The sequence below is a fragment of the Anastrepha obliqua genome, chromosome 2 (genome assembly GCF_027943255.1).
Source record: "Anastrepha obliqua isolate idAnaObli1 chromosome 2, idAnaObli1_1.0, whole genome shotgun sequence".
In the NCBI taxonomy this organism is placed as follows: domain Eukaryota; kingdom Metazoa; phylum Arthropoda; class Insecta; order Diptera; family Tephritidae; genus Anastrepha; species Anastrepha obliqua.
The window spans coordinates 124,286,754-124,311,436 of record NC_072893.1 but is presented as its reverse complement, the minus strand read 5'-3'; the positions used below and the strand labels follow the sequence as shown (position 1 = coordinate 124,311,436).

Genomic DNA, 24,683 nt, shown 5'->3' with positions numbered 1-24,683 from the left:
AACAGGTAAAGAGGCCAAACAACAACCGGGGGTTAAAGCATCGTTTCAAATGTGTCAAACAGAGGAGAGCTCACACGCACGACATTCGTACTATGGCACAAGCGTAAAGCAGACGTATCGAAAGTAGCACAATGTGAACGCAAAGCGAAAAAAGTGGAGGAAATGAACGAAGATGTACATGGAAAATGGAATAAGTGATGGAAAACGATTGAGTTTGGAAAAGTGCCGTGGCACAAAAGTAAAATAAATATAAATAGTTAAAGAGTTTTATGATTCAGAAATACGAGTGTGAAAGTTTAGAACAAAAATGAAAACAACAATAGTTTAGAGTAAGTCTCTAACTAAATAAGATTTAGTAAAAAATTTCGTAGTAAAAAGTGTACCAAAAAATTAATATAACATAAACGGTTTCTGAACGAAATTAATGCTGGTTATCAGTATATCTTATGTTTGTTGCTTAATCAGTGCAGAAAAAAATGCTAGCATTGATTTAGCAATATACTAATTATTTGTGCTAAAAATTTGTGTAGTAAATATTTTTGTACTAAAATTGTTAGTGCAAAAATTCTTTAATAGTAGGCAGAACTTAAGCATTGAAATAGCGAAATACTAATTTTTTGTACTAAAACTTTTTGTACTAAAATGTTGCAATAAGTATATTTGTACTAAAATTTGTAGTATAGGACTACACAAACTTTTTGTACAAAAATTTGTTTTACTAAAAAATTTCGTACTAACATTTTCAGTACTAAACTTTTTAGTACCAAATCGGACTAAATTTTTCTAGAGTAATTCTTACAGCATATTATAAAGTTATATTAATTATTACTGTGTATTTATTAATTGTTTGCAATACAAATATTAGTACTAAAATTTACAATAATTTATTAAACTTTTTAGCACTCCAATTTAGTATAAACTCCAGATTGTTAACGATAATTGCTCTCTGTAGATTCATCCGAAACAGAATACAATAAATTTGCATAAAGAAAACGTTTTTCAAAAATTTCAACTCCTTTTTTCTCCAATTTTCACACTGTTTCAGTGGTGCCGGCAAATGTCAAAGGCATTAAAGCAACAGCTTGCCTTGATGATACCGAAAAAAAACGCGTTGCCTGAAATGGCAAGAAGACACCAAAGTAACTGCAACAACAACAAATCCAACTTAAAAGAGCAAACTCAAACAGCAGCTAAAGCAAACACACAAGCACAAACGCCTGAAAATATGCCAAGTAAACATGCACTCACATGCCCCGCAAAAGAGATTCGGTGATAATACATTAAAGTAAGTAAGTAGATGTGTGTGGAAAATTGCGTGTATATACGTGACTACATATGACACATATGTGTACATGCATATACCGTCGTACTCATACACACACACATATGTATGTGCATATGCATTTATGTACAAATATTTTGCCTACCTACCTGTTGGAAAATTGCTATTTTCTCAAACTAGAACAACAAACTAGGAATTCATATAAAAAACTGAAAAAATCTCTACTCTGAATACAAAAGCGGACAAACAAACTATGTTTGGCGTCCGGTATCCGCTCGCTCTCGATATGGCAACCGACACACGACCTGCACAGCATAACAGTCAAACGTCAATTGTCGTGAGCGTCCGACAAAGCGGCTACGCAACCAACCAACCAACAAACAGCACAATCCAGAAGTTGCCTGTCATGCCAAAGCAACTACTGGAAAGTCTACAAAAGCAAAATTGGCAGCACTGAGAGTGTTGAAAGAAAGCGGGAAAGAAAAGAGAGAATATCCCTAAAAAGTAAAGAGCAGTAGAAGAGAATCTAGTGTACTTTAAATCCATTAGGTGCTTAAATTTAGCGCCAAACAGGGTATATCTGATGGGATTTATTCACAGCTTCCTTGAGCAACCTCTTCAGATTCTTCCCTATCGCTGTCATTCTCCTTCTCTACAAAAATTTCATATTTATATTTCATGAAACTGCGGGAAATTTCTACTCGAATGTTGTTTTTATTATTTTTGTTGTTGCCACTGTTGCTTGTCAATGGTGTACGAGTACATAGGAGGGCGCACATATTTATGTGTTTGTGCTTGTATGTGTGCTAGTGGGTGCATGTATAGGTTGGTTGATGGTGGAGTTTCACCTCCAACGTTGTTTGTTTAAGTATTTACTGTTGGTTATTAATTATTAAAGAAAAAGTAGCGCACGCAATAAAAAAAAACAATACGCACTCATTGGACAGCAAATGACCCAGTGGAAAATTATATGACTATTTTTCGAAATTGTTGCTTTTCGCTTTTGGTATTAATTCTCAATTGAATCAAATTTTGAAGTTTGAGCAATCAGATTGCTGCTTCACTCAGACAAATGCCTATGTGACCTCTCTTAGTGAGAGACCAGATTAATTAAGGAATTGCTTATGCAACTCACGGATGAAAAATTTACAATCCTAAGCAGGTTTTTGAATTTTTTCATTCAACTCTTATGTCAAAGGGTGAAGAAGATACATATATTAATTCTTTCTGATAAATGACATTCTAATACGAGCGCAAAAATTTGGAAAACTTCACAGATAGCCAGGAATCGTTTTTACTTACCTAATCCAGCATCCTCCTTCGGGAGTGTTATCCAGAAATTTGCTCAAATGTGCTTTCTTTGCCAACACTCATACTAAGCAGCCTTGCATAAATCCCTTTCCCCATTTACAAGGGCCAATCACCAGTTCGCTAATAAACTAAAAAACGCACACAAATGGAGGGGCCTACAATTTTAAGCCGACTCCGAAGGTAAAGGGTTTTTGTTTATGTATAGCTTTTTCATGGCAGAAATACGCTCGGCGATTTGCCATTGGTTGCCGAGGGGCGACCACTATTCGAAAAAACTTTCTCTGTAATTTTTCTGTCTCATGCAAGGAGATTCCAACCTATGCCCTCCAGAATGGTAGTCACGCACCCCATTCGGCTACGACGGGTGGCAGAGTATGAAAAAACCAATGCAACCGTCCCACGACAAGGTCGTATAATTGTTGCTTCACACACACACAGCTAACGGCCTTGAATCGTTGTTACTAACTAGCGTCGCAACTAATTAACTCAAGAAAGCGCCTCTAATTTGCCAAGGCAAATGTTATTACCCTTTTAAGAATGATAAAATCATAAAAAATCTTTGATAATGACCTCCCTACATTGACAATCCGATAAGATTAAGTAAATCATATATGACAGTCGTACATCAAATTTGATTTAAAAAGCTGTGCGGTTGACGCACTTTTAGCTGAAATAAAAAGCAGTTGGAGCTGCAAGGAACATCAAGCGGAATGTGTAAGGTGCAAAACTTTTGCCGTATATTGGTTTTCGTGGCAGCTGCTTTAGGACCACAACCAACTTGGCAGGTATTTGTAATTACACAAACCAGATTATTTGGAAAACAACTGTTTACTAAATAACGGCAATCTAGTGCTGAGCTTTTGATCATCCCTATCAGCATCACTATTTATATATCCATGCATTTCCTCCCCCTCTTTCAGCTTTCTCTACCCACCGACTCGACTTATCATGCAGGTATTGTTGAGTTGACAGCAGCGCCGGGCAAAGGTAGCGCCAAAGCGGGTGATACACTACCGCGCATGAAAAGCATAATTGAATCGAATAGCACCAACGATTTGGATATATTAGTATTTCCCGAGTATGTGCTGAACGATCACCATTTTCGCACTTTTGTGCCCGATCCGGCACTAAAGATTGCACCTTGCGAAATTCCGAATTATGACATTTTTCTCATCGAATTATCCTGCGCTGCCCGTTCGCGTAAACTCTATTTGGTTATCAACCTAACGGAGAAGGTTTTTTGTGCAAATGACACCACAGCCGTGGGACGTTGTGATCCAAGTGGCCTTAATACGTACAACACCAATGTAGTTTTCGATCGTCAAGGACGTGTAATATCGCGCTATCGCAAGTCCCACCTCTATGGTTACGAATGGTACAGTACAAATGTGTTGCCTCAACCGCAGCTTGCAACATTCACCACCGATTTCGGTGTCACTTTTGGTCATTTTATATGCTTCGATATGCTCTACTGGAATCCCGCAGAAGTGTTGGTACGAGAAAGTGGCATTACAGATATTATCTATCCAACTTATTGGTTCAATGAGTTGCCATTTCTTACTGCCGTACAACTGCAAGAGGGCTGGGCATTCGCCAACGATGTTAACTTGCTTGCTGCTGACGCCAGCAAACCTAGTGGACAAACTAGTGGTTCAGGCATTTATGCTGGTCGCTTGGGACGGCTTGAAGCGGTCATCTACGAGCAAGCGACCACACAGCTACTCACCGCTAGAGTACCCAAACGCGCCTATCGAGATAGCTACCAAGCGCCACCCATCGTACAACCCATCTTTGTGCCACAAGTCACAACACCACGTCTCACCAAACTCGAGCTGCTGCGCGACTATAATGTGGATATGTTTAAGACGCAACTGCTTGCAGCCGACTTTACGGCGATCAATCAAACACTTTGCTATGATAGTCAATTCTGCTGCCACTTCCAGGCTGCACGCACTTTGGTAAGCAGCTCAACTACTCATGCGGCTTATCGCTATCGTCTGGCGGCTTACAGCGGCTCGCATGCCACACACCAACGCGTTGATCCGGCAGCTTTGAAGATCTGTGCTGTGCTCGCTTGCACCAATAATCAGTTGTACAGTTGTGGTCATATCTTCCCCACCAATGTAACGGTGGCAAACAAATACTATTTTAACGTGTTGAAGGTGAGCGCCTCATTTGCGCACGCGCCACGACGTCTCATTATGCCGTCCAGTGTGGATGGTGCTATGTTGCCGCTGCCTGTGCACACGTACGAATGGCAGGAGTTTGAAAGGTAGTACTGGCATTTCAAATATATAAAATGTGTAACAAAAACAAAATAACAATCGTATTGTATAATTCGCTAACTTAGCAACAACGCCACTGCCATCTCCATTAGCTTGACTTATCCGAAGTTGGACATACTGACCTTTGGCATTTGGGGCAACTACTATACCGAGGAGATGAGCTCACATAATTTCGATCCTGTATGGCAACCAACGCAGGAAATTAATTCTGCCGCTTCATTTGTGTGTGCACTGCCGCTCTTAGCTTCATTGGTGCTGGTGATTTTTATCAAGCAATTCTAGATTGGCATGCAAGCCATAAACTTCCGAGAAGGTCTGTGTGCGAATACAAAGAAAATGGAATACAAATAATTTTTTAATACTTTGTCAATATTTGTATTATATTTTTTATTACAAACCCTAAAAATATGCAGATTCAGGCGTGGAAACAAAATGTCACGCTAAATATTAGCTTGTGCCACATTTTTTGTTGACTGAAGACCAACATCATTGAGTAGATTAAGAAACAGATTGTCAAAAAAAAAAGTAAATAAAAGAACTGTAATCAAAAAGAAGGATTTATGGTTGATAAGATTATTCGAGTACAGGAGCGGAGTAAGGCAAAGTAAGTGAGTTTGGGCGCTATGTTCCACACTGGGTGGAATGAAATTTGCAAATTTCGAACTTAGTAAAAAAAATTACAACAACACTGCTTTTGTTGATATCTAATACCTGCTCGCCTTATGACAGACACAAATATTTCCTTGCCTGGCTATAGAAGCCTAGAAAGAATATTTAATTCTGCAAAAACTGTCCGAAAAAATTAACGGTACTAGGCGCTATTGCAATCCAATTGCTCACGCATTCTATGCCAATGTGACTATAAAACATTAAATTACAGAAGATTTTTTTTCTAAAACCGTCAAGCAATGTTAAACTCCCTTTATTTCTGCCACGAAAAAGCTGCTCACAAACACCATTTAAAAACCATAAGCACAAAAAGTGTAGAGTCCAGCATTTTTAGGAGAAGAAATGCGGTCAAAAAACAAATAAAGGGTGTGCGCGCCAGTTATTTATGTGAATATAGCTATTTTTTACAGTGTTTGAAATATTAAAAATTATTTTTCTATTTTATTACAGGAAACAGTTCATATTCCAACGTCTGGAATTAAAAAAAAAATATTACAAAAAATCGTCAAAATTCCCAAACAATGACAAAAATTTTAAACAGATTTTTTAGAATTTGATCAAGTATGCAGTTTTGTAGCTTATTAAATTCTGTTACAATATTATAAATTTCAAGTAGCTGCTATTCACCGTTTAGAAGTTATGCGGTTTTTCGCTGACCGTCTTACGCATTTTCTTCATAGAAGTACAAATTATGATACGTGCACGAATTCTCTGGGGTGAATGCTCAGCAAAAAGCTTCATTACTGCTAAATGCTTAATCGTAGCCTTCTAAAAATTGTATTCTATTGCATTAAAATTTATGGAGCCAGGAAAAATGCTAAAAAATCCGTTTTAAATTTTCAAAATTCTAATGAAGTTTTATCGATTTTTTTTTAAGTTTTTCGAAAAGTCTAATAGTTGGATTTAAATTTGTTTTCTAAGAACATATTCTGTGTGTTCAGATGGCTCATGCCATTGTCGTTAAATTATTGTAAAATTTTTTTTCTTAATATTATAAAAAGTAAATTTCAAAATTTGTATATTTTACCTTTATTTGTAAAAAAGACTACTACTACTACTACTACTATTCTGTGTTCTTACAATAAATAAAAAATAAGAAAAACAAAAATGTCGTACGATTTTTGTCAACACTCACTGTATACACAATCTGCCAAAAAAGTACTCCATTTTAACGGAATTTTAAAAATTAAAAAAAAAACATCTTTGTACAGTTTTTGTTAAAACTCACTGTAGTTATATACAATCTGTCAAAAAAGTACTCCATTTTAACGGAATTTCAAAATTAATAAAAGTTGGTTATAGTATGCAAGCAAAACTTTTATTTGGATGTATGAGAAATTGGAGATTTAAACTGGTTTTCTTAGAACGTATTCTGTGTTCTTAATATACAATAAATATTAAAAAAAAAAAAATCGTTGTCGGATTTTCGTCAACACCCACTTTATATGCAATCTGTCAAAAAAGTACTCCATTTTGACGGAATTGCAAAATTAATAAAAATGGGTTATATGGAAACAAACAAATTATTAGGACTTTAAGAGACATTGTAAAGTTTCTCCCCTCCTCGTCTGAAAAGGCTAGATTTGTGCAACAAAAAATCAAGTATTTTGCACCACAATAACAAGATTATCATTATGAACGAAAATCTAGTCTATTTACCTAATAGTGCTCCCACTAACTTTTTTTCCTAGCCGAAACTCAAATTACCACCTTCGAGGCACCCATTTACAGTCTATAGAAGTCATAGAAGAGAATTCACGCCGTAAGCTGAAGCAGTTTACGGAAAATTTGTTCGCAAAATGTTTCAGGGATTGGATTTTTTGCTGTCATATGTGCTTTTTTTTTTTGAAGGCACCCACTTTGAAGCCAACGCAATGAATTAGCATTTTTTTTTTATTTGCTTCCATAAAATATTACAGCTGTCATTAAACAATAAGTAATTTAATTTACAATGAGATGGAATGGGAGTTATATTGAAGGGCCAATGCCCTCAAGCTCATTTAGAAAAAATATTCCTAGCATTTAAAAAAAGTGACGCAAATAATGACAAATACGTTTAGTTGATAATTAACTACATAGATTTCGCAAGATCTGTTGGTGTTTGACGTTTAAGACGACTTTGTGTAGATTTCTCTTTATTTGGGAGTCTTCTCTTTATAGCATTTGTGTTCGTCAATAGTCGACTTATGTGTCTTCTACTAGCACCTTTGTATTGTCTCGTCAATAGTAGCGATATCGCGATGAATATTGTATTTAACTGAGCTATTCTCAGCCCCCATTTCTGGAATTTGAGCTATAAAGAGATCCTGAGCATAGACATGTCAGAAGATGCATATCTGAAGCACGCCAAACATAAGAACAAAGTAGTCCTGATGATACGAGGTAGCATGCCACTCGAAATCAGCATGCAACTATTCGACACATCCCTTCTTCTTCTTCTTCTTAGCCTCACAGTCCGTGGTGGACCATAGCTTCATCAACAATTTTTCTCCACTTTATTCTATCCATGGCTGCATCTCTCCAGTTGTGTACGTTCATTTGCTTAAGATCTGATTCGACGTCATCTAACCATCGCTTTCGTGGGCGTCCTCTTTTTCTTCCTCCAATTGGTGTTAAAATAAAAGCTTTCCTAGCATTTCGCTCTTTCGGCATGCGCAGTACGTGCCCAATCCATCTAATTCGTTGGGCTTTGATAAAACGTATTATATTTTGTCCTTGAACGATTTCTTCGATTTCATTATTGTAGCGAATGCGGTAGCTGCCATCTATTGTTGCAACCGGACCATATATTTTCCTTATGATACGTCTTTCGAAGCACATCAGCTGATGAATGTCATTTGTTTTCAGCGTCCATATTTCTGCACCATATGTAAGGACGGGTCGACACATCCCTAGTAACCCAAAAAGCGGTGGTCGATTGCAGGCTTTCACGCCACCACTAACGCCGTGAAACGGAGATGCCAAACCGTTCAGCTGCGCCAAAGCCGGTGGAACACTGAATCGAGTGGCAGATGGACGACGAAACTGATTCCTACAATAAGCAAATGGGCTCAAAAGAACTTCGGGGAAGTGGGATATTTCATGACTCAGTTTCTCTGGGGTCACGGATTCTTTCAGAAATATCTATGGCGCATGGATAAGGTAGGTGACCCCAGGCGCATATACTGCAAAGCAAAGAGCAATGACGCCGAACACACGTTTTTTAGTTGTGACAGATGGCTCGAGGAAAGACGTGCTCTAAGGGAGCAGTAAAATACTTGAACGTGACAGCTGGAATGCGGTTAAAAGATACTTGAAGACGAATTACGGAGAAAAGAGGTAGATCTCGACAAAGCGAAGTCTCACAGACAGAGACATAAGAAGACGAGCTTGAAGCTGGCTACAAACTTGGTGGACCCAGACTTGGTTGAATAGAACAAGTAGGTTTTCGAAAAATTTTAATATTGTCGATAGCAAACTGATTGGTCGATATGATGACGCTAGTGTAGCGTTTTTTTTTTGTTTTTTTTTTTTTATCATGTAAACGCGCCTTAAACCTTCACTGTTTACTCCCGCTTTTTGGTTTATGCAAACATTTTATGATGTGTAAATAAATACGTTGGCAAATAGTGCAAGTAAAATCAGCGCAGCTATACCTGGAATGCTTGCAGCCAAATCAGTCACATTTTAGAGAACACACACTAGAGATGAGTATTCACGCTTTGCATTTACACCGGGCATTGGTTTTCTTAGCGTGCGCAGGACCACTGCTAACTTTGCAGGTAACTATGGCATTTGAAGTTATTACTAAGAAAATTAACTTCTTCTACTAAAGTCAGCGTGAATTGGGATGAAATTTACTTCGCTTCCTCAGTGTGAAAACAAATTAAGCGCCTTCCCGAAAGCGTCTTTCTGAAGCTGAAATTTCTGCAAGCCACGCGAGGTCTCTTCCACTGCCGTCTACTTTGTTTTTGTTACAGTGGCAGCTTATTTAACCGTTGTCAAGGTCGGTTAGCACATCTTTTGTCGTCGCTTATGTCTTCCTCGGTAGGGTGAGTTGGCTTAAGAGTTCAAGCGAAGATTTGGTTAGTTTTATGAAGGGTTTCTTCAGAAGAGTGGCATGTTAATAAAGCTCCGAGAATTTATTTGTAACTCAGGAATTACCAAAACTCGAAATATGTAATTTTCCTTTAGTTCTAGTCGAAGTTTGAAGTCGACAGGATGTTCCGTTTGTGTTTTTGTCCGCTTTCTACACGTAACCTTTTTAGTCGCATTGTGAAAATGAGAGAAAATCGATCTACCAGGATTTATTACTCCGTATTCAGCGCAATTTCAGTGGGAGGTTAATGGGGAAAGCGAATAACACAGCCAGTCCTCTCCAAACGCCGTCCTTCACTCAATGTCTTAGATTTGTTGTCCTGGACTTGGTAACTCCTGTTTTTGTTAACGAGGTTCCGTCGACCGAGTCAAGGTGGTATAATATTTTCATCACCGAGGAAGAAATTCTTGCGCCTTGCCAGCCTGGTGGTAAGGCCGGCAGCCCCGAACCCAGATTCGGATACAGAAGGCTAATCCCCTACCCATCTTAAGCTTATTGATTACTGAAAGTGATGAGGCTCTATGTTTCTCCTATATATTCAGTGCGGCCACTGAGATTTTATGAGTCGTGTAGTAACTGAAGATAAGACCTAGCTATTTAAGCCTAGTATGGCTGGATCTTGCGCCTCGACGCCATATCGACTCATTTTTCGTTCATTGCCCTAAAGTTATTGGTTGATAAAGGCATTCCAGCGTTTGCATTTGTTTTTACCCTGTTCCTTAAGAAACCTCTCCATAGCGGCGCTGAGGAGGTCAAGAAAGTTGTAATCGTGGTACTGAATGGGTTAACTTCGGCGGATTACCAACTGTGCCCTAAATCATTGTGTAGAATTAGAAGCTCTCTATTGTGAATCTCTTCGATTGAGGCATTCATAGGACCAGGCATTTTTGTTATTCAATTTCTGATATTCTTTTTAATTCAAGGCTGCTAAGTGCATGCAGCTCATGCGAACAAAGTCTGTGTTGTGGGATTGTATGAGGTTCCTGTGTCTGTCCTGTGCCTGTCTTCATAGTCGATTCTTGAGTTTCGGAATTTAACGATATTAAATATTTTTTTATTCTCTAAGAAGCGGTTGGAAAATAGCAGTCATTTTTATTGCTGCCTTTGAAACTCGCACTTATATGCAACTTTCTTGATGAAGAAATGTATGTATCACTAGCTACACTAGAGCTCCAACTCTTTTTCTTTTCTTTCCCTTCTTCTCTATATTTCCAGTTCTCCTTGCCTTCCGATTCCACCTATACGGCCGGTGTTGCAGAATTCATACCACCTCCTGGCGCAGGGCAACCGAAACTGAAGGATGGACTCAAGCGTATGAAGAGCATCATCGAATCAAATATCACACACGGCTTGGACATACTCGTTTTTCCCGAATACGTGCTGAATGACTACTCTACACTCACTTATGTGCCTGATCCGGCGCTGAATATTACACCCTGTAACAAACCCGATTACGACTTCTTTCTCACCGAACTATCCTGTGCAGCGCGTTCACGTCAGTTGTATTTGGTGATACATGTGAAAGAGAAAGTGTTTTGCGCCAACGATCCACTGCCCGTGGGTCATTGCAATGTGAGTGGCATAAATACGTACAGCACAAATGTGGTTTTCGATCGCCAAGGGCGTGTAATATCGCGCTATCGTAAAAGCAATCTCTTTCGTTATGAATGGTACAGTGTAAATGTGTTGCCGCAGCTGCAGCTAGCCACATTCACCACCGATTTCGGTGTGACTTTTGGCCATTTCATTGGCGTGGATTTTCTCTTCTGGCATCCAGCACAAGCGTTAGTTAAGCAGCTGGGCATTACAGATTTGATAAATCCCACACATTGGTTCAACGAATTGCCATTTCTCACTGCCGTACAACTACAAGAGGGCTGGGCATTTGCCAATGACGTTAACTTGCTTGCTGCTGACGCCAGCAATCCTAGTGGACAAAATGGTGGTTCAGGCATTTATGCTGGTCGTTTGGGTAGGCTTGAAGCGGTTATCTATGAGGAACCGACCACACAACTACTCACCGCTAAGGTACCCAAACGCGCCTATCGAGATAACTACCAAGCGCCACCCATCGTACAACCCATCTTTGAGCCACAAGTCACAACACCACGTCTCACCAAACTTGAACTGCAGCGCGACTACAACGTGGATGTGTTTAAGACGCAACTGCTTGCAGCCGACTTTACGGCGATCAATCAAACACTTTGCTATGATAGTCAATTCTGCTGCCACTTCCAGGCTGCACGCACTTTGGTAAGCAGCTCAACTACTCATGCGGCTTATCGCTATCGATTGGCGGCTTACAGTGGCTCCCATGCCACACACCAACGCATTGAATCGGCTGCCTTGAAGATCTGTGCAGTGATCGCTTGTACCAATAATCAGTTGTACAGTTGTGGACACATCTTCCCCACCAATGTAACGGTGGCAAACAAATACTATTTTAACGTGTTGAAGGTGAGCGCCTCATTTGCGCATGCGCCAAGGCGTCTCATTATGCCGTCCAGTGTGGATGCTGCTATGTTACCGCTTCCAGTGCATATGTATGAGTGGCGCGAGGTCGAGAGGTTGTGTGTCACAAAGTTTATTAAAAATATTAAAAGAAATATAAAAGAAATTTATTTTTAGTAAAACCGTCACTGCGGTAAGCATCAGATTGATGACACCGAAACTGGATTTGCTCACCTTTGGCATTTGGGGCAACTATTTTCTCGATAAGGTCAGCGTGCATAATCTGGATCCTGTGTGGCAACCAACACAGCAGATGAGTTCTGCGGCAGCCTCTTTAGGTGGTTTGAAGCTATCAGCCGCGCTGTTGTTGCTGCTTTATTGCCTCAAATGCTGCTAACTAATTTTTGCGCTCTGAATATTTTCTAAACCTATTTAAATTATAGTTTGTGATAATTTCAAAAAGAAAAAAACTGCCGAAATTTAGCATATAGTTTTTTATATGTCTACAAAAACTGCTACACATTTTTTTTAAAAAATTTCGTAAAAATAAAAATTTCGAAAAAATTTTAATTAAAAAGCAATACAAAAAATATTAATATTTTGAAAGAAAATTAAAAAAACATTTTTTAAAACTATCAATATGTTGTTAAAAATTCTTGAAAAGATTTTTCGATTAAGCATATTAAAAAAAGTAGATAATTACTAATGATAGAAAAAGGATTTTCTAATAGCGGTCGCCCCTCGGCAGTCAATGTCAAGCCCCCGAGTGCATCTACCATGAAAAAGCTCCTCATATAATAAAAAAACTAAACTCATAAGCCGCTAAGCAATCCTCTTCAGCCCTCTGGAACTCCATAAAAATGCTACCCACTTACAATTCCTTCAGAAGGTATCTTAATGCGTTTACTACCACAAATAAAATTGTATAAAAATAAAGTGTTAGGTTTACACTTACTCCATCATTTCGTCGATACATGTCCAAAGCGGAAAAATTTATAATTTTGGCATACATGCTAACCTTTTCATGTTTTCGTAGTTTCAGCAATTTTCACAATTCCTCTCCTCACACTCTTTATGGACACCCCAAAGTTACAAAAGCTGGTGCGAACTAGCGAAAAAATTTATTAGGTAATTACAAATTTTTTACAACGCACTCCTGCACATTTACCTGCACACACACAAACGGAAATTGCACCATGCAACAGTTTCCTCAATGATTTACTTGCCCGTACATACATACAGAGAAAGAGCAACTACCCAGGAGAGAAATACATTACTTCCCTACTGAGTAGAGCATATCAAGTGAATTCGGTTGGGTTGGGTATCTCATCGTTGCGCGAAGTGGCTGCCGATACCACTGAAAGAAGGCAGCTAATTTTTTAACTAGCAATATACTATGGAAAAGGCAACTTAATGTATTTACTGAGACGAGATGCGCCTTACGTACACAAAAAACGGTCTTATTTGATATTCATGGAGAGGCAATAAACATCGCTCTTAGCTCTCGTTGCTGGAATTTGGCCAATGGACACCAGCCACCAAAGTTTACTCCACAACTTAGCTTAATTGGTGATAATCAACAAACAATACAGGCCTCCTCATCGCTCTCAATTTACGTAAGGCCCCAGCTTAAGAATTTAAGATCTTCAAGGTCTTAAATTTATTAAGGAAAGCTGAGTTTTGACTAATCGCCTAAAGAGCAGGTTGCCAAGGAAAAAAGCAAAGTTGTATATTAGTTACGGAAATTAAGTCTTGATTAATTGGAATATCACAGATGCCAAAACTCAATCTGGCCATGTAACGTTTTTCCATACAACACGCAACACAAGGACTCCAGTCTGGTGGAGCTCCCTGGAAAGCACGATATCAATTAAGAAGTTGGAGAGGGTCCGGAAGTCTACCCTAATTGGAATCAGTGGCGCTCTTCGGACCAGCTATGCTTAAGCTACGGACACTCCAGAATTCTTAGAAACTTAGAGTTCATCTCCATAGTGTTTGATCAATGTATACCCTCGATGTGTCCGAACGATACTTTTTCTATTCATATTGCCTCAAGGTAGGAACAAAAAAGGGGAGGGGGGCAACATTTGGAGACAGGGCATGCTAAATCTGTTTACGGATGGCTCGAAGCTGAACGGAAAGGTTTGTTGAGGAGTATTCTGCGAGGAGCTCCCCATCACGCTTTAAAATTAGGCTACGGGACCAATGCGGTGTTTTGCAAACGGAGGTAGCCGCAATTAAAAAAGCAGTAGATTGATTGCTTACTTCTGTATTTACCATAAGGCAGGCGGTAATTGGCTCTGGGGTCGTTGTTTATGCGTTCGAAATTAGTCGGGGAATACCTGAATTCTCTCTCGACTGCATTTAAATACTTCGATATTATGCTCATTTGCGTTCCCAGTGACAGTGGCATAGCGAGAAACTGCTGGGCTGATGAGGCTGGAAAGGGGACCCTCGAGATGATCTCACCGAGAAAAGAGAGGATTGGGATTCTCTTGAGAATCTGTGGTATACTCATGAAAAAATGGAAGTCGGGTCCACTTAACGAGCACTGGCTTAGTGCTGAAACGTGCAAAGTCATGTGATCCTTCTGGCGATCGACCCGGTGGGGCGCTCTAGAGAACTTCTAAAGCTAACTTCTAACCGCAGCTCTCGAATTTGCTGTGTGTCATTGCCGGCGCTTGTCCGTTTTGTATCCAAGTGATGAGATTTGGAATTTCTTCAAGTTCTTTTTGCGGAAGCTGTCTGGAGTATGAGGTGGAAATATCTCAGCACCTTCTTTTCAGCTGTCCTGGTCTCGATTCAGAGATCAGAGCTCTCACTTTTTTGCTAGACCTGCGAATGTAGCAGGTTTAAATATCACACAGCGGGTGAATTTCATCAATAGCTTGAAGCGGTTAATACAAATTTAATTAGCCACCGTTTGGTCGGCATCCTCCAATCCAAAACCCCTTCTTCTTTTTCCTCTCTGTTTGGTTCTTCTCCCTATGTTTTTCCTCTGTATGGCATCACAATTAACGAATTTGATTCTCTGTCCGAGTTGGCCCCTCGCGTGTGCAGCCATTCATCTTAACGATTTTCTAGCAATCGAACGATGTATTCAGGATTTCGGGAAATAATCTCACTTTCTCTAAGGTTCGCCTCAATCGAGACAGATCACTTCCTAGTGCTGCCGTTAGATGAGCACATTAAAGTTAATAAGAGAGTTAAACGGACTCACCGTCGCCGACATATCCGACTCGCCCATTATTCAGTGGGTCCGGGTTCGAAGACCGTCGTTGACATGAAACATCAAATTATAGAAAAAGTTTTTTCTAATGGCGATGACCGCTCGCCAGATAACGGCAAACCTCCGATTATATTTCTGCCGTAAAACAAATAGAAATCTTTATAAAAAACCATTTGTTGTTCATAAAAACTGAAAATCGCTCTACTAGTTCTGCATCGAGAAGCCTACAATACATACATTTATCCTATGCATTTATTGTCTATCTAAAAATAAATAAATAATTGGCGCGTACACTTCTGTTAGGTGCTTGGCCGAGCTCCTCCTCCTTTTTGTGGTGTGCGTGTTGTTGTTGTTCCACAAATGGAGGGACCTACAGTTTCAAGCCGACTCCGAACGGCAGATACTTTTATGAGGAGCTTTTTCATGGCAGAAATACACTCGGAGGTTTCCCATTGCCTACCGAGGGACGACCGCTATTAGTTTTTATTAATTTTGCTTTCACCGAGATTCGAACCAACGATCTCTCTGTGAATTCCGAATGGTAATCACGCACCAACCCATTCGGCTACGGCGGCCACAACAATGTCTATCTAAGCAGGTTATAAAAATTCTACTTAAATTCCTATTTTGACAACTGGTGCACTCTGCATTGCTTTTGCACCAGGTCGAAGTCAGTCTCAAAAGCACTAGTTACAGTACTACTCTTAATTTTTGTTCATTATTTCTTACTGCAGGATATAGTCAATAATGGAACACCTACAAATTTGAGGTAGATGGGTATTTATTTTTTATTAAAACAGTTTTCCACAGAAACGTTTTTTTATTATTTTTTTTAGCTTCCTCACTGTGTCTAAATTTCTTTCGTGCATACATATCCATGTTTCTATGTTTGTTTCTAATATTTTTTTTTTATTTACTGAATCTTTAACGGAAATTGCCTGCAGTTGCTGCACGTGGTATACAGTTGCAATTTAGAAAATCTCATGTACGTATATATGTATGTGTGTGCATTCCTCAGGGTATGTGTGTAGAAGTTTTAGTGCACTTAACTAACCTTCTGGATACTTCCACGGTTCGATATAATTTCAAGGTTAAATTTTTGGTATTCAACAAAATTTTTAATGTCTTTATTGGAAAAGGAAAACGATTTGTAATTCGTAAATACGAAATTGACAAATCGTTTGTAATCGAGTAAGAGATTGATAACAGAAATGAAAAATTAACAGCATCACATAACGAAAGCCTGTTTTTGATTGAAATCGCCAATTTTTTGTTAATTACGTTTCATGGAAATGTTTGGTGGAGTAAAATATTTGAAGCGTTTTTTCGCTCAAAATTAATATAGTCAGAGAGCTTGGTTGAAATCAATTTTTATTCCGGGCTAATCCTTCCGTTCTTGGGTAATAAATTAACTGCGTACATACAGGATCGACTCGACAATCTTCAAGTGTGCCTCAGCTTCGGCGTTCATATTACCAGCCATATTACTCTATCATTGCATTCGATACTGCATTGGGTCCATAAATATATATATAAATCACTTCTTTTTCTACACCCATTCTTTAAGCTCTTCAAGTCGACTGGTCCTGATGGCCAGCCCAACTGCAGAAATCTGCAGTCTGCGTAGGTATCATGCCGTTAGTTGAGCCCTATCTATGCGAACTGCATAGCCAGGAGCTCTATACCAAGTTCATGGAGGGCCGTGAGGGTTCTCTTCATACCCAAGCCAGGCAAGAACTCGCATTTCTCCCCTAAGGACTTCAGACCAATCAGCCTTTCATCTGTCTTGCTGAAAACCCTTGAGAAACTGATTTACCTGCATATAAGAAGCGAAATTCCTCGGGGTAGTTTGTCGCATACCCAACATGCTTATTGTTCTTGCTGTTTGGTATATTAAAGATATTGAGGAGTCTCCTACGACATTAGGAGCGTCCTCCTCGACATCGAGGAGGCTTTTAATAACGTCTTCCCGGAGGCAATTGCTGAGTCTCTGGATAATCTGATGGTCGGAGCCGACCGTGCAGATTTATCCACAGAATGCTCAGCGTCAGAATAGTCGTGGCAGAGTGGGCAGCGTGTCTATCCGCCGGCAGGTGAGTAAATGCATTCCGCAGGCGGTCTTCTTTCACCTTTTCTCTGTGTTGTTATTGTCAATGACTTACTCGAGGAGCTAGTAAGAAGGGGCTGCAGGGTGATTGTCTACGCAGATAACGTGACAATACAGGAAAATTTGTAGATAGCCTTGATACAATTTGATGTAGGGATATATGAACGTAATTATTAGATGGGCAACGAAATGCGGCCTATCAGTGAATCCTCTCAAGATGGGGTTCGTCCTATTCACGAGGAAATATAAAATACCCAGAGCTCAACTCCCTCAATAGGGGGCGCTCCGTTGGTGCTTTCTGACAAGAGTATGTACCTAGAAATAATCCTTGACAGTAAGCTTACGTGGAAGCTCAACCTTGAGGGGAAAATAAGGAAGGCAGCAATCGCTTTGTATGGATGCAAGGCCACTATTTGCAAAAGATGTAATCTTTCGCCTGGAGTTGTGTTTTGACTCTATAATACCATTATAAAGCCAATTTCGTTATATGGAGTCATTGTCTCGTGAAACTCACTGGAGAGGACGACATCGATGAAAAAGCTGGAGAGAGTTCAAAAGACTGTACTCATTGGAATCAGTGGGACGCTTCGAACCACTCCTACTCTAGCGCTTATAGCAATGTTAAATGTGATACCTGTAGACATCGCAGGCAAAATTGCCATTGCATGTACCGCAAACAGACTAAGAGGTTCCGGCTATAGGCTCGACCTCGCTTATTGGCACTCAAGTATCCAGATCAATGTACCCCCTCGCTTAGTCCAAGCGGAATATTCTCCTTTCGCATTCCAGCAAGGGAGGAGTGGACGGGGAGGTGACACTTGGATGAACCTATTCACGGATGGATCGAAGTTAGAAGAAAAGGGTGCGGAGAAGTATTTTGCGAGGAGCTCCCCTTCAGACTCAAAATTAGGTTACCGGACCACTGCAGTGTATTCCGTAATCAAAGAAGCAGCTGATTAGCTACTCACATGCGTTTAACTGTCAAGAAACCAAATATTTACTCCAATAGCCAAGTGAATTCCTGTCTTCACTTTCGATTGCACCCGAATACTTAGACATAAGGCTCATCTTGCTTCCTGATCACAGCGACATTGCAGGAAACTGTGAGGCAGATGAACTGGCCAGATAAGGGGCATCTGAGATGAGTTCCCCGCGAAGGTAGACCCTTGACCACCTAGGGTCTGCTCCTAGAAAGATGGTCACGCCAACTCAACGTGCACTGGGCAAGTACACAAACTTGTAAGGTCGCGAAATTCTTTAGCGAACGTGTGGACCGGAGGTGTTCGAGCAATCTTCTGAGGTTGACAAAATCTCAGCTCTCAACCTTCGTGGATGTTCTCACATGACACTATCCGCGAGGTATGCCTCGAGTCCTTTTTGCATCAGCTGTATGGAGGAGAAGGTGGAATCATCTCAGCACCCTCTCCTTAGCTGCCCTGCTCTTGCTGGACTAAGATTTAGACATCTTGGCTCTTACTTCTTAACATCTGATGAACTTCATCAGCAGCCATTATTTTACCATTTCATTTATATTATATTATATTTTTTTCTTTTTCATAACGTAAATTGTATTAGAAAAGCCATCAAAATAAGCAACAGTGTGAAACCAAATGTGCCAGCTGCATTCTTTTTGTGGTAATCGTAAATGGTGTCGTCCAAAAAGTAGTTTGCATATATACCAAAAGTCAGAATATCGGAACGTGGTTGAACTAAGGTGAGATTGGCCAGTGAAGCGTTACTAAAAGAAGAAGAAATAGAATTTAGATTTAAGAAAAGTTGTCGCAGAGAAGAAAAAACATAACTCTACTTCAATCCACCCACCTGTATTTCGCTACCTGCCACTCAAACGCGTCCGCCGGCAGCGGCATTAGCAGACTATCCACACTCGTCGGCGTCAACAAATTCGCGCTTTGCCGCGTAAAGTTTCCGCTTATACGCACCACATCGAATATGTGCTTCGGCACCACCTGCACGGACTCCTCATATATCCGCCCGCAAGTGTAGATATGATCGCCAACGCAAGCAAATATCGCACAAACACCGACCGCAGCAGGTTCGGTGTTGAGAAATGTACCCATGCCTCGATAGGCAGCTAGCCGATAGTAGTAGCTGGTTGTAGTGGCATTCGATAGCGGATTCGCATGTCGTTCAATATAAAAGTCGCAGCACAAATCATTGTGACAAAGTTGTTGTTGTAACGGAACGTTAGTGCTCATCTCATCCACCAGCGGTTGTGTCACATACAAATCGATGCCACTGTCACGCGTTAGAACGACGCCAGTAAAACGGTCAAGCACACCGCTTGTTTCTGCGGTGGTTCTTTCCTGCGCTGTAGAGTTGGCTCGATTCAGTTGAAAACTTTCGAAAACTCGCTTGCTGCTAACAGCATACTTAGGCACCACGCTAAAGTGCAGTTTACTCTTTTGCTCGTCGGTGGTCATGGAGGCGATGAGAGTGCCATATTTGCCCGCATAAATGCCGGTGCCGCTGCGTCCATTACGTGGATCATTGGTACCCGCCACCAGCAGATTGACGTTGTTGCTATAGGCCCAGGATTGATGCAGTTGAATGGCTATTTTGAGCAGAAGTGAAGTGGAATAGATATGATAATGTTTTTGTGGGAATTTGAAATGTTAAATGGACAGCGAAAGGTGGATGATTGGAGTTTTTACTTATGAAGGCGGGGAAGTATTTAGAGAAAAGTGAGCTTGATTTGAATTAGATTTCACGTGAAGTGAAGGAGATGCTCGAAGAAGCTTACAATCAAAATGAGTCGTAAGTCGAAGTTGAGGAGAGAATGATGAGCAGCGCCATTTGTGATAGGACATTTTGTACTAAACAATTCTGCATGTGGATTTTTGTTTGTTTGTGAAGATCGATATGACTTTGCTTGGCCCGACTTCTGCTTACAGGACAGAGGCGCCTTAATAAATTCTAGCGTAAAAGCCACGTGTACAAAATGATAGGTTGTTAATGTGGGGCAACTAAACGAGACTGGTTTTACGTCCTATGCTCGATGCATTCGGCGATTAAAAGTCTTGGGTTGTGGGGACTAGTCGCATTGTTGTATGATGTGGCAATGCACAATGTGAGCTCCACTAGATGAAATGTTAACGCAATTAACGTGTCAAGTATTTAGACGGCGAATACAGCCCGTGAGTTTACTTGATTAGTTAAGTTTTTACGAAGGGATATGACACTTAACGGCCCTGGTCTCAGCTCGATATAGATTTGCGGGTGTCAAACCTGCAGTATGGCAGAATTTTGAAATATATAATTGGCGCGTACACCCAAAAAGGGTGTAGGTCGAACTCCTCCTCCTATTTATGGTGCGCGTTTTGATGTTGTTCCACAAGTGGAGGGACCTATAGTTTCAAGCCGACTCCAAACGGCAGATATTTTTGTGAGGAGCTTTTTCATGTCAGAAATACACTCGGAGGTTTATGATTGCCTGCTGAGGGGCGGCCGCTAATAGAAACAACTTTTTCTTCATTTTGGTCTTTCACCGAGATTCGAAACTACGTTCTCTCTTAAGTCCGAATGGTAGTGACGCACCAACCCATTCGGCTACGGCGGCCGCCTTGGCCATTATTATAATACACACTCCTCTCCCTGATATTATTCCCTTTCCCTTCGTACCCTTTCCCTTAGAGTACCCTTCGTTCTACTCTCTTGCCCAAAACTTCAACTGAACCTTTTCATATTGTCCATTATTAGCGGACTAAAATTTCCTGAAAATGTATGCTCCTCTCTCATTCATTCTTATCTATTTTTTTTTTGTGCTTCACCTTTACGTCTTTAACAATACCACAACGGACGTACTTTTAACTCTCGTCCGAGTAAGCTCTCTTATCCCTGTGAACAACCATCTAACTCAACATAACCTAAGCTAACATATGGTCTTCTTTTCAGAGGAAGCTTAATTCAAATCATCTTAGGAACTCAATCGCTTAAAAATAATCTAATCCTTCTCACTACAAGTACAATTCACACTGAACCGATTCGATCTACGCGTGCAGTTCCCAGCACATCTTTTTGAAGAGCAACGCATTAAATTCAGTCCATCTCCGACAGACTCAACCAGCAAATGACTACTTTCGCACTCTTCAAGTTCTTCACTCCACCTCCACCGCATGCCACCACAATCCCTCAACTCACCCGTCATGAAGGGTAACTCCGATTGCCATTTGCTGGGATGCAAAAAGTCCGTAATCCCCCTTTGCACAAGCGCCTGCGCCGGACGCGCATACAACAGATCCATGCGCGTGAAATGTCCGAATGTGACATTGAAATCGGTCTGGAATATAGCCTCGGCCTCCGACTGCGTCGTATAATTGAAATACAACCACTCACTGCCGATCAAATTGTATTTGCGATAACGCGAAATCACCGCACCTCCACGATCGAACACTACATTTGTATTATAGATGGCGCAGTTGGCGACTAAGTCCTCAATATTATGCGATTGCGTACAATTCTGTATCTCCGCCACATTGATGAGCACATACAAGCGCATAGAACGCGCATAGCAAGAAATTTCGCTGATGATGTAATCGTACTGTACATCGGCCCCACACGGCACCACCTGCTCGCCAGGCGTGGGTATGACGATCGGATTTGTGCGGCTATTTAACACATTCTCGGGAAAGACCGCAATATCTGGGCGTATGGCAGCCTTTTCGAGGAGACTCCCAAATTGTTGTATGCGCTGTTCCGTTGATGCGGCTCCGGTTACTGTACGCGCAGGAAATTCAACAACAGCGCCGATATAATAGTCGGCGGTGGGCGGTGTAGGCTGTGGAAGAAATATAATCACTTTATTGTACTTATAATTGCACGGAATTTTTTTAATGATTACCACGCCACTTATCACAGCAATACACAAATTGCCAAAAATCCAAGAGAACACAAAATTCTGTAGCCACATCTTCACTGCTATGCACAGCTCGTCTCGATATTGAATGCGCGCAAGTGGTATGGAAACTTACCCTCCAACCAATGCATCCGCCCTTGCCTTTCCACCTGCAGATGTCCATCGTTAACTACTTATTACGGTCTTGTTTTTGTTTTCTTGACGTATAATCAGTTTTTGTTTCTTAATTTTTAATCTTTGGTTTGCGCGTTGATAATATCGGCACTTTTTATGACCATTTGGCTTATCAGCCTTTTCCAAAAGAAATCAGCAACAACGTCAACAGTGATTTGGTAGGTTGTTGTTGTAGCCAAAAACAATCACAAAACTGAATGGTTTATCTCTTTTTTGGATATCACACAGAAAAGCAAAGCCCATCCGCAGGCGCTACTCGCAAAGTAAGGCTCTGAACTTCCAATTTTTTTTATAATTTTCGGCAAGAATAGCTCAACGTTGGCAAAATAAACGGCTCTTTTGCAATACAAAGTCCATGAAAGGAATAAAGAAAATGGGTGAGATAGCGACGGAATATTTTTGCCAAGCATTCAAATGGCTAGGAAGTTTATGTTTAATTGAAGATGTATGTACTCACATATTAACTTAACTTAACTTAAAATATTAAAAATAATTAATAAAACTAAACTTAAATTTTCTACCAAAAAATTGTATAAAAATATTACAAGTATAAACATTAAACAAAATTAATAAGACTATTAATAAAAAATTCAAATATTAAAAGTATAATAAAAAACTATTAAACTAAATTTTCAATCAAAAAATTTTATAAAAAATATTAGAAGTGAAAAAGAATAAATATAAAAAAATCTGGTCATTCAAAAAATATTGAAAATATTACATAAAATTAATACAAAATTAAAATTAAAAATTAAAGTATAAAATTAATTTTCAATAAGAAAACATTTATAAAATATATAAAAAGAAAGAGAAAAAAAACAAAAAATATTAGAAAAACTGGTCAAACAAAAGATATTGAAAATATTAAAGAAAATTAATAACAAATTTAAATATAAAAGGTATAAAATAAAACTATTAAACAAAATTTTCAATCAAAAAATTATCAAAAAATTTTAAGAAATTTTATAAAGATATTTAAAAAATGTTTAGAAAAGCTGTTCAATCAAAAAATACAGAAAATATAAAACTATTAATAAAAATTAAAATATTAAAAGTATAAAATAAAACTATTAAACAAAATTTTCAATCAAAAAATTTCATAAAAGTATTAAAAAAATTTTAGTAATTTTGTAAAAATATTAAAAAACAAATAGAAGAACACAAAATTAATAAAACTATTAAATATTAAAAGTGTAAAAAATTAAAATATTAAAAGAAATATCAATTTTTTTTTAAACTAATGAAATACATGCATGAAATACAACAATCAATACCCCATAATCAAATTACAATAATAGAAATATGAAGTAATAAAAAAAAAAATTATTACCTTCTTTCAACATTGAAAATTATTGACAACATTAAAAAAAATATTAATAAACATTTATAATCAAATATTATTGAAGAAATTCAATTTTTTAATATTGCCAACTATTGAAAACATTTAAAAAAATTGGATTCAAAAATTTGTTAATTAAAAAGTATTGAAAATATTAAAAAAAATTAATAATTGTTTTTTAACATTAAAAAATATTGAAAATATCACACGAAATTAAAAAAACTATTAATAAAAAATTTAAATAGTATATAGTATAGTATAGTAATTATAACAAAAAACTATTAAACTAAATTTTCAATAAAAAAAAATTATAAAATATATAAAAAGAATAAAAAAACAAAAAATATTAGAAAAACTGGTCAAACAAAAAATATTGAAAATATTAAACAAAAGTAATAACAAATTTATATTGTACATAAAAAGTATAAAATAAAACTATAAAACAAAATTTTCAATCAAAAAATGTTATAAAAGTATTAAAAAACTTTTAGTAATTTTATATAAATATTTAAAAAAATATTAGAAGAACCGGTCAATCAAAAATAATATTAGAAAAACTAGTCAATCAAAAAATATTTAAAAAAATATTAGAAAAACTAGTCAATAAAAAAATATTAAAAATAATACACAAAATTAATAAAACTATTAAATATTAAAAGTGTAAAAAATTAAAAAAAAAATATAAAATAAACCTATTAAACAAATTTTTCAATCAACAAATTTATAAAAAACATTAAAAGTTAACTTGTCAATCAAAAAATATTAAACAAAATAAATTAAACTATTAATACACTCTTTTTCGATATCCAAAAAATAAAATAAAGAACAATTTATTAAAAAGAAATATCAAAAATTTTTTTAAAGTAATGAAATACATGCATCAAA

At 38.5% G+C, this 24,683-nt stretch overlaps 3 protein-coding genes across 4 annotated transcripts; 2 read left to right on the top strand and 1 right to left on the bottom strand.

Moving 5' to 3' along the window:
* The first annotated feature begins 3,280 nt into the window (after positions 1-3,280).
* Positions 3,281-5,396, top strand: LOC129238617 (vanin-like protein 1). 2 transcript variants are annotated; one of them, XM_054873697.1, is made up of 4 exons: positions 3,281-3,378; positions 3,514-4,865; positions 4,944-5,191; positions 5,292-5,396. In XM_054873697.1, the coding sequence occupies exons 1-3, from the start codon at positions 3,304-3,306 to the stop codon at positions 5,158-5,160; spliced, it is 1,644 nt and encodes a 547-aa protein (XP_054729672.1). In that variant the 5' UTR covers positions 3,281-3,303; the 3' UTR covers positions 5,161-5,191; positions 5,292-5,396. The 2 variants fall into 2 exon arrangements, with proteins under 2 accessions (XP_054729672.1, XP_054729671.1); XM_054873696.1 differs by having other exon boundaries at positions 4,944-5,396.
* Positions 5,397-9,233: 3,837 nt separating this feature from the next.
* LOC129238403 (vanin-like protein 1) lies at positions 9,234-12,473 on the top strand. Its single transcript, XM_054873427.1, has 3 exons — positions 9,234-9,308; positions 10,841-12,192; positions 12,254-12,473. Exons 1-3 carry the CDS (start codon positions 9,234-9,236, stop codon positions 12,471-12,473), a joined length of 1,647 nt encoding a protein of 548 aa, XP_054729402.1.
* A 6,493-nt stretch (positions 12,474-18,966) lies between these two features.
* On the bottom strand, positions 18,967-22,448 carry LOC129238402 (vanin-like protein 1). The gene is made up of 4 exons (XM_054873426.1): positions 22,401-22,448; positions 21,571-22,207; positions 19,234-19,984; positions 18,967-19,150 (listed from the first exon to the last, which is right to left on the bottom strand). Exons 1-4 carry the CDS (start codon positions 22,446-22,448, stop codon positions 18,967-18,969), a joined length of 1,620 nt encoding a protein of 539 aa, XP_054729401.1.
* Positions 22,449-24,683: the final 2,235 nt, after the last annotated feature.

What these genes read in the sequence shown, in the direction of transcription:
- LOC129238617 (XM_054873697.1), top strand. Translation starts at nt 3,304, where the DNA reads ATGTGTAAGGTGCAAAACTTTTGCCGTATATTGGTTTTCGTGGCAGCT. An exon ending in GACCACAACCAACTTGGCAG is followed by an intron (nt 3,379 to 3,513) that starts GTATTTGTAATT and finishes CCCCTCTTTCAG; the next exon opens with CTTTCTCTACCCACCGACTC. An exon ending in GAATGGCAGGAGTTTGAAAG is followed by an intron (nt 4,866 to 4,943) that starts GTAGTACTGGCA and finishes TCGCTAACTTAG; the next exon opens with CAACAACGCCACTGCCATCT.
- LOC129238403 (XM_054873427.1), top strand. Translation starts at nt 9,234, where the DNA reads ATGAGTATTCACGCTTTGCATTTACACCGGGCATTGGTTTTCTTAGCG. An exon ending in GACCACTGCTAACTTTGCAG is followed by an intron (nt 9,309 to 10,840) that starts GTAACTATGGCA and finishes CTATATTTCCAG; the next exon opens with TTCTCCTTGCCTTCCGATTC. An exon ending in GAGTGGCGCGAGGTCGAGAG is followed by an intron (nt 12,193 to 12,253) that starts GTTGTGTGTCAC and finishes ATTTATTTTTAG; the next exon opens with TAAAACCGTCACTGCGGTAA.
- LOC129238402 (XM_054873426.1), bottom strand. Translation starts at nt 22,448, where the DNA reads ATGGACATCTGCAGGTGGAAAGGCAAGGGCGGATGCATTGGTTGGAGG. An exon ending in GGAGTTACCCTTCATGACGG is followed by an intron (nt 19,985 to 21,570) that starts GTGAGTTGAGGG and finishes TGCTCAAAATAG; the next exon opens with CCATTCAACTGCATCAATCC. An exon ending in TGGCAGGTAGCGAAATACAG is followed by an intron (nt 19,151 to 19,233) that starts GTGGGTGGATTG and finishes TTCTTCTTTTAG; the next exon opens with TAACGCTTCACTGGCCAATC.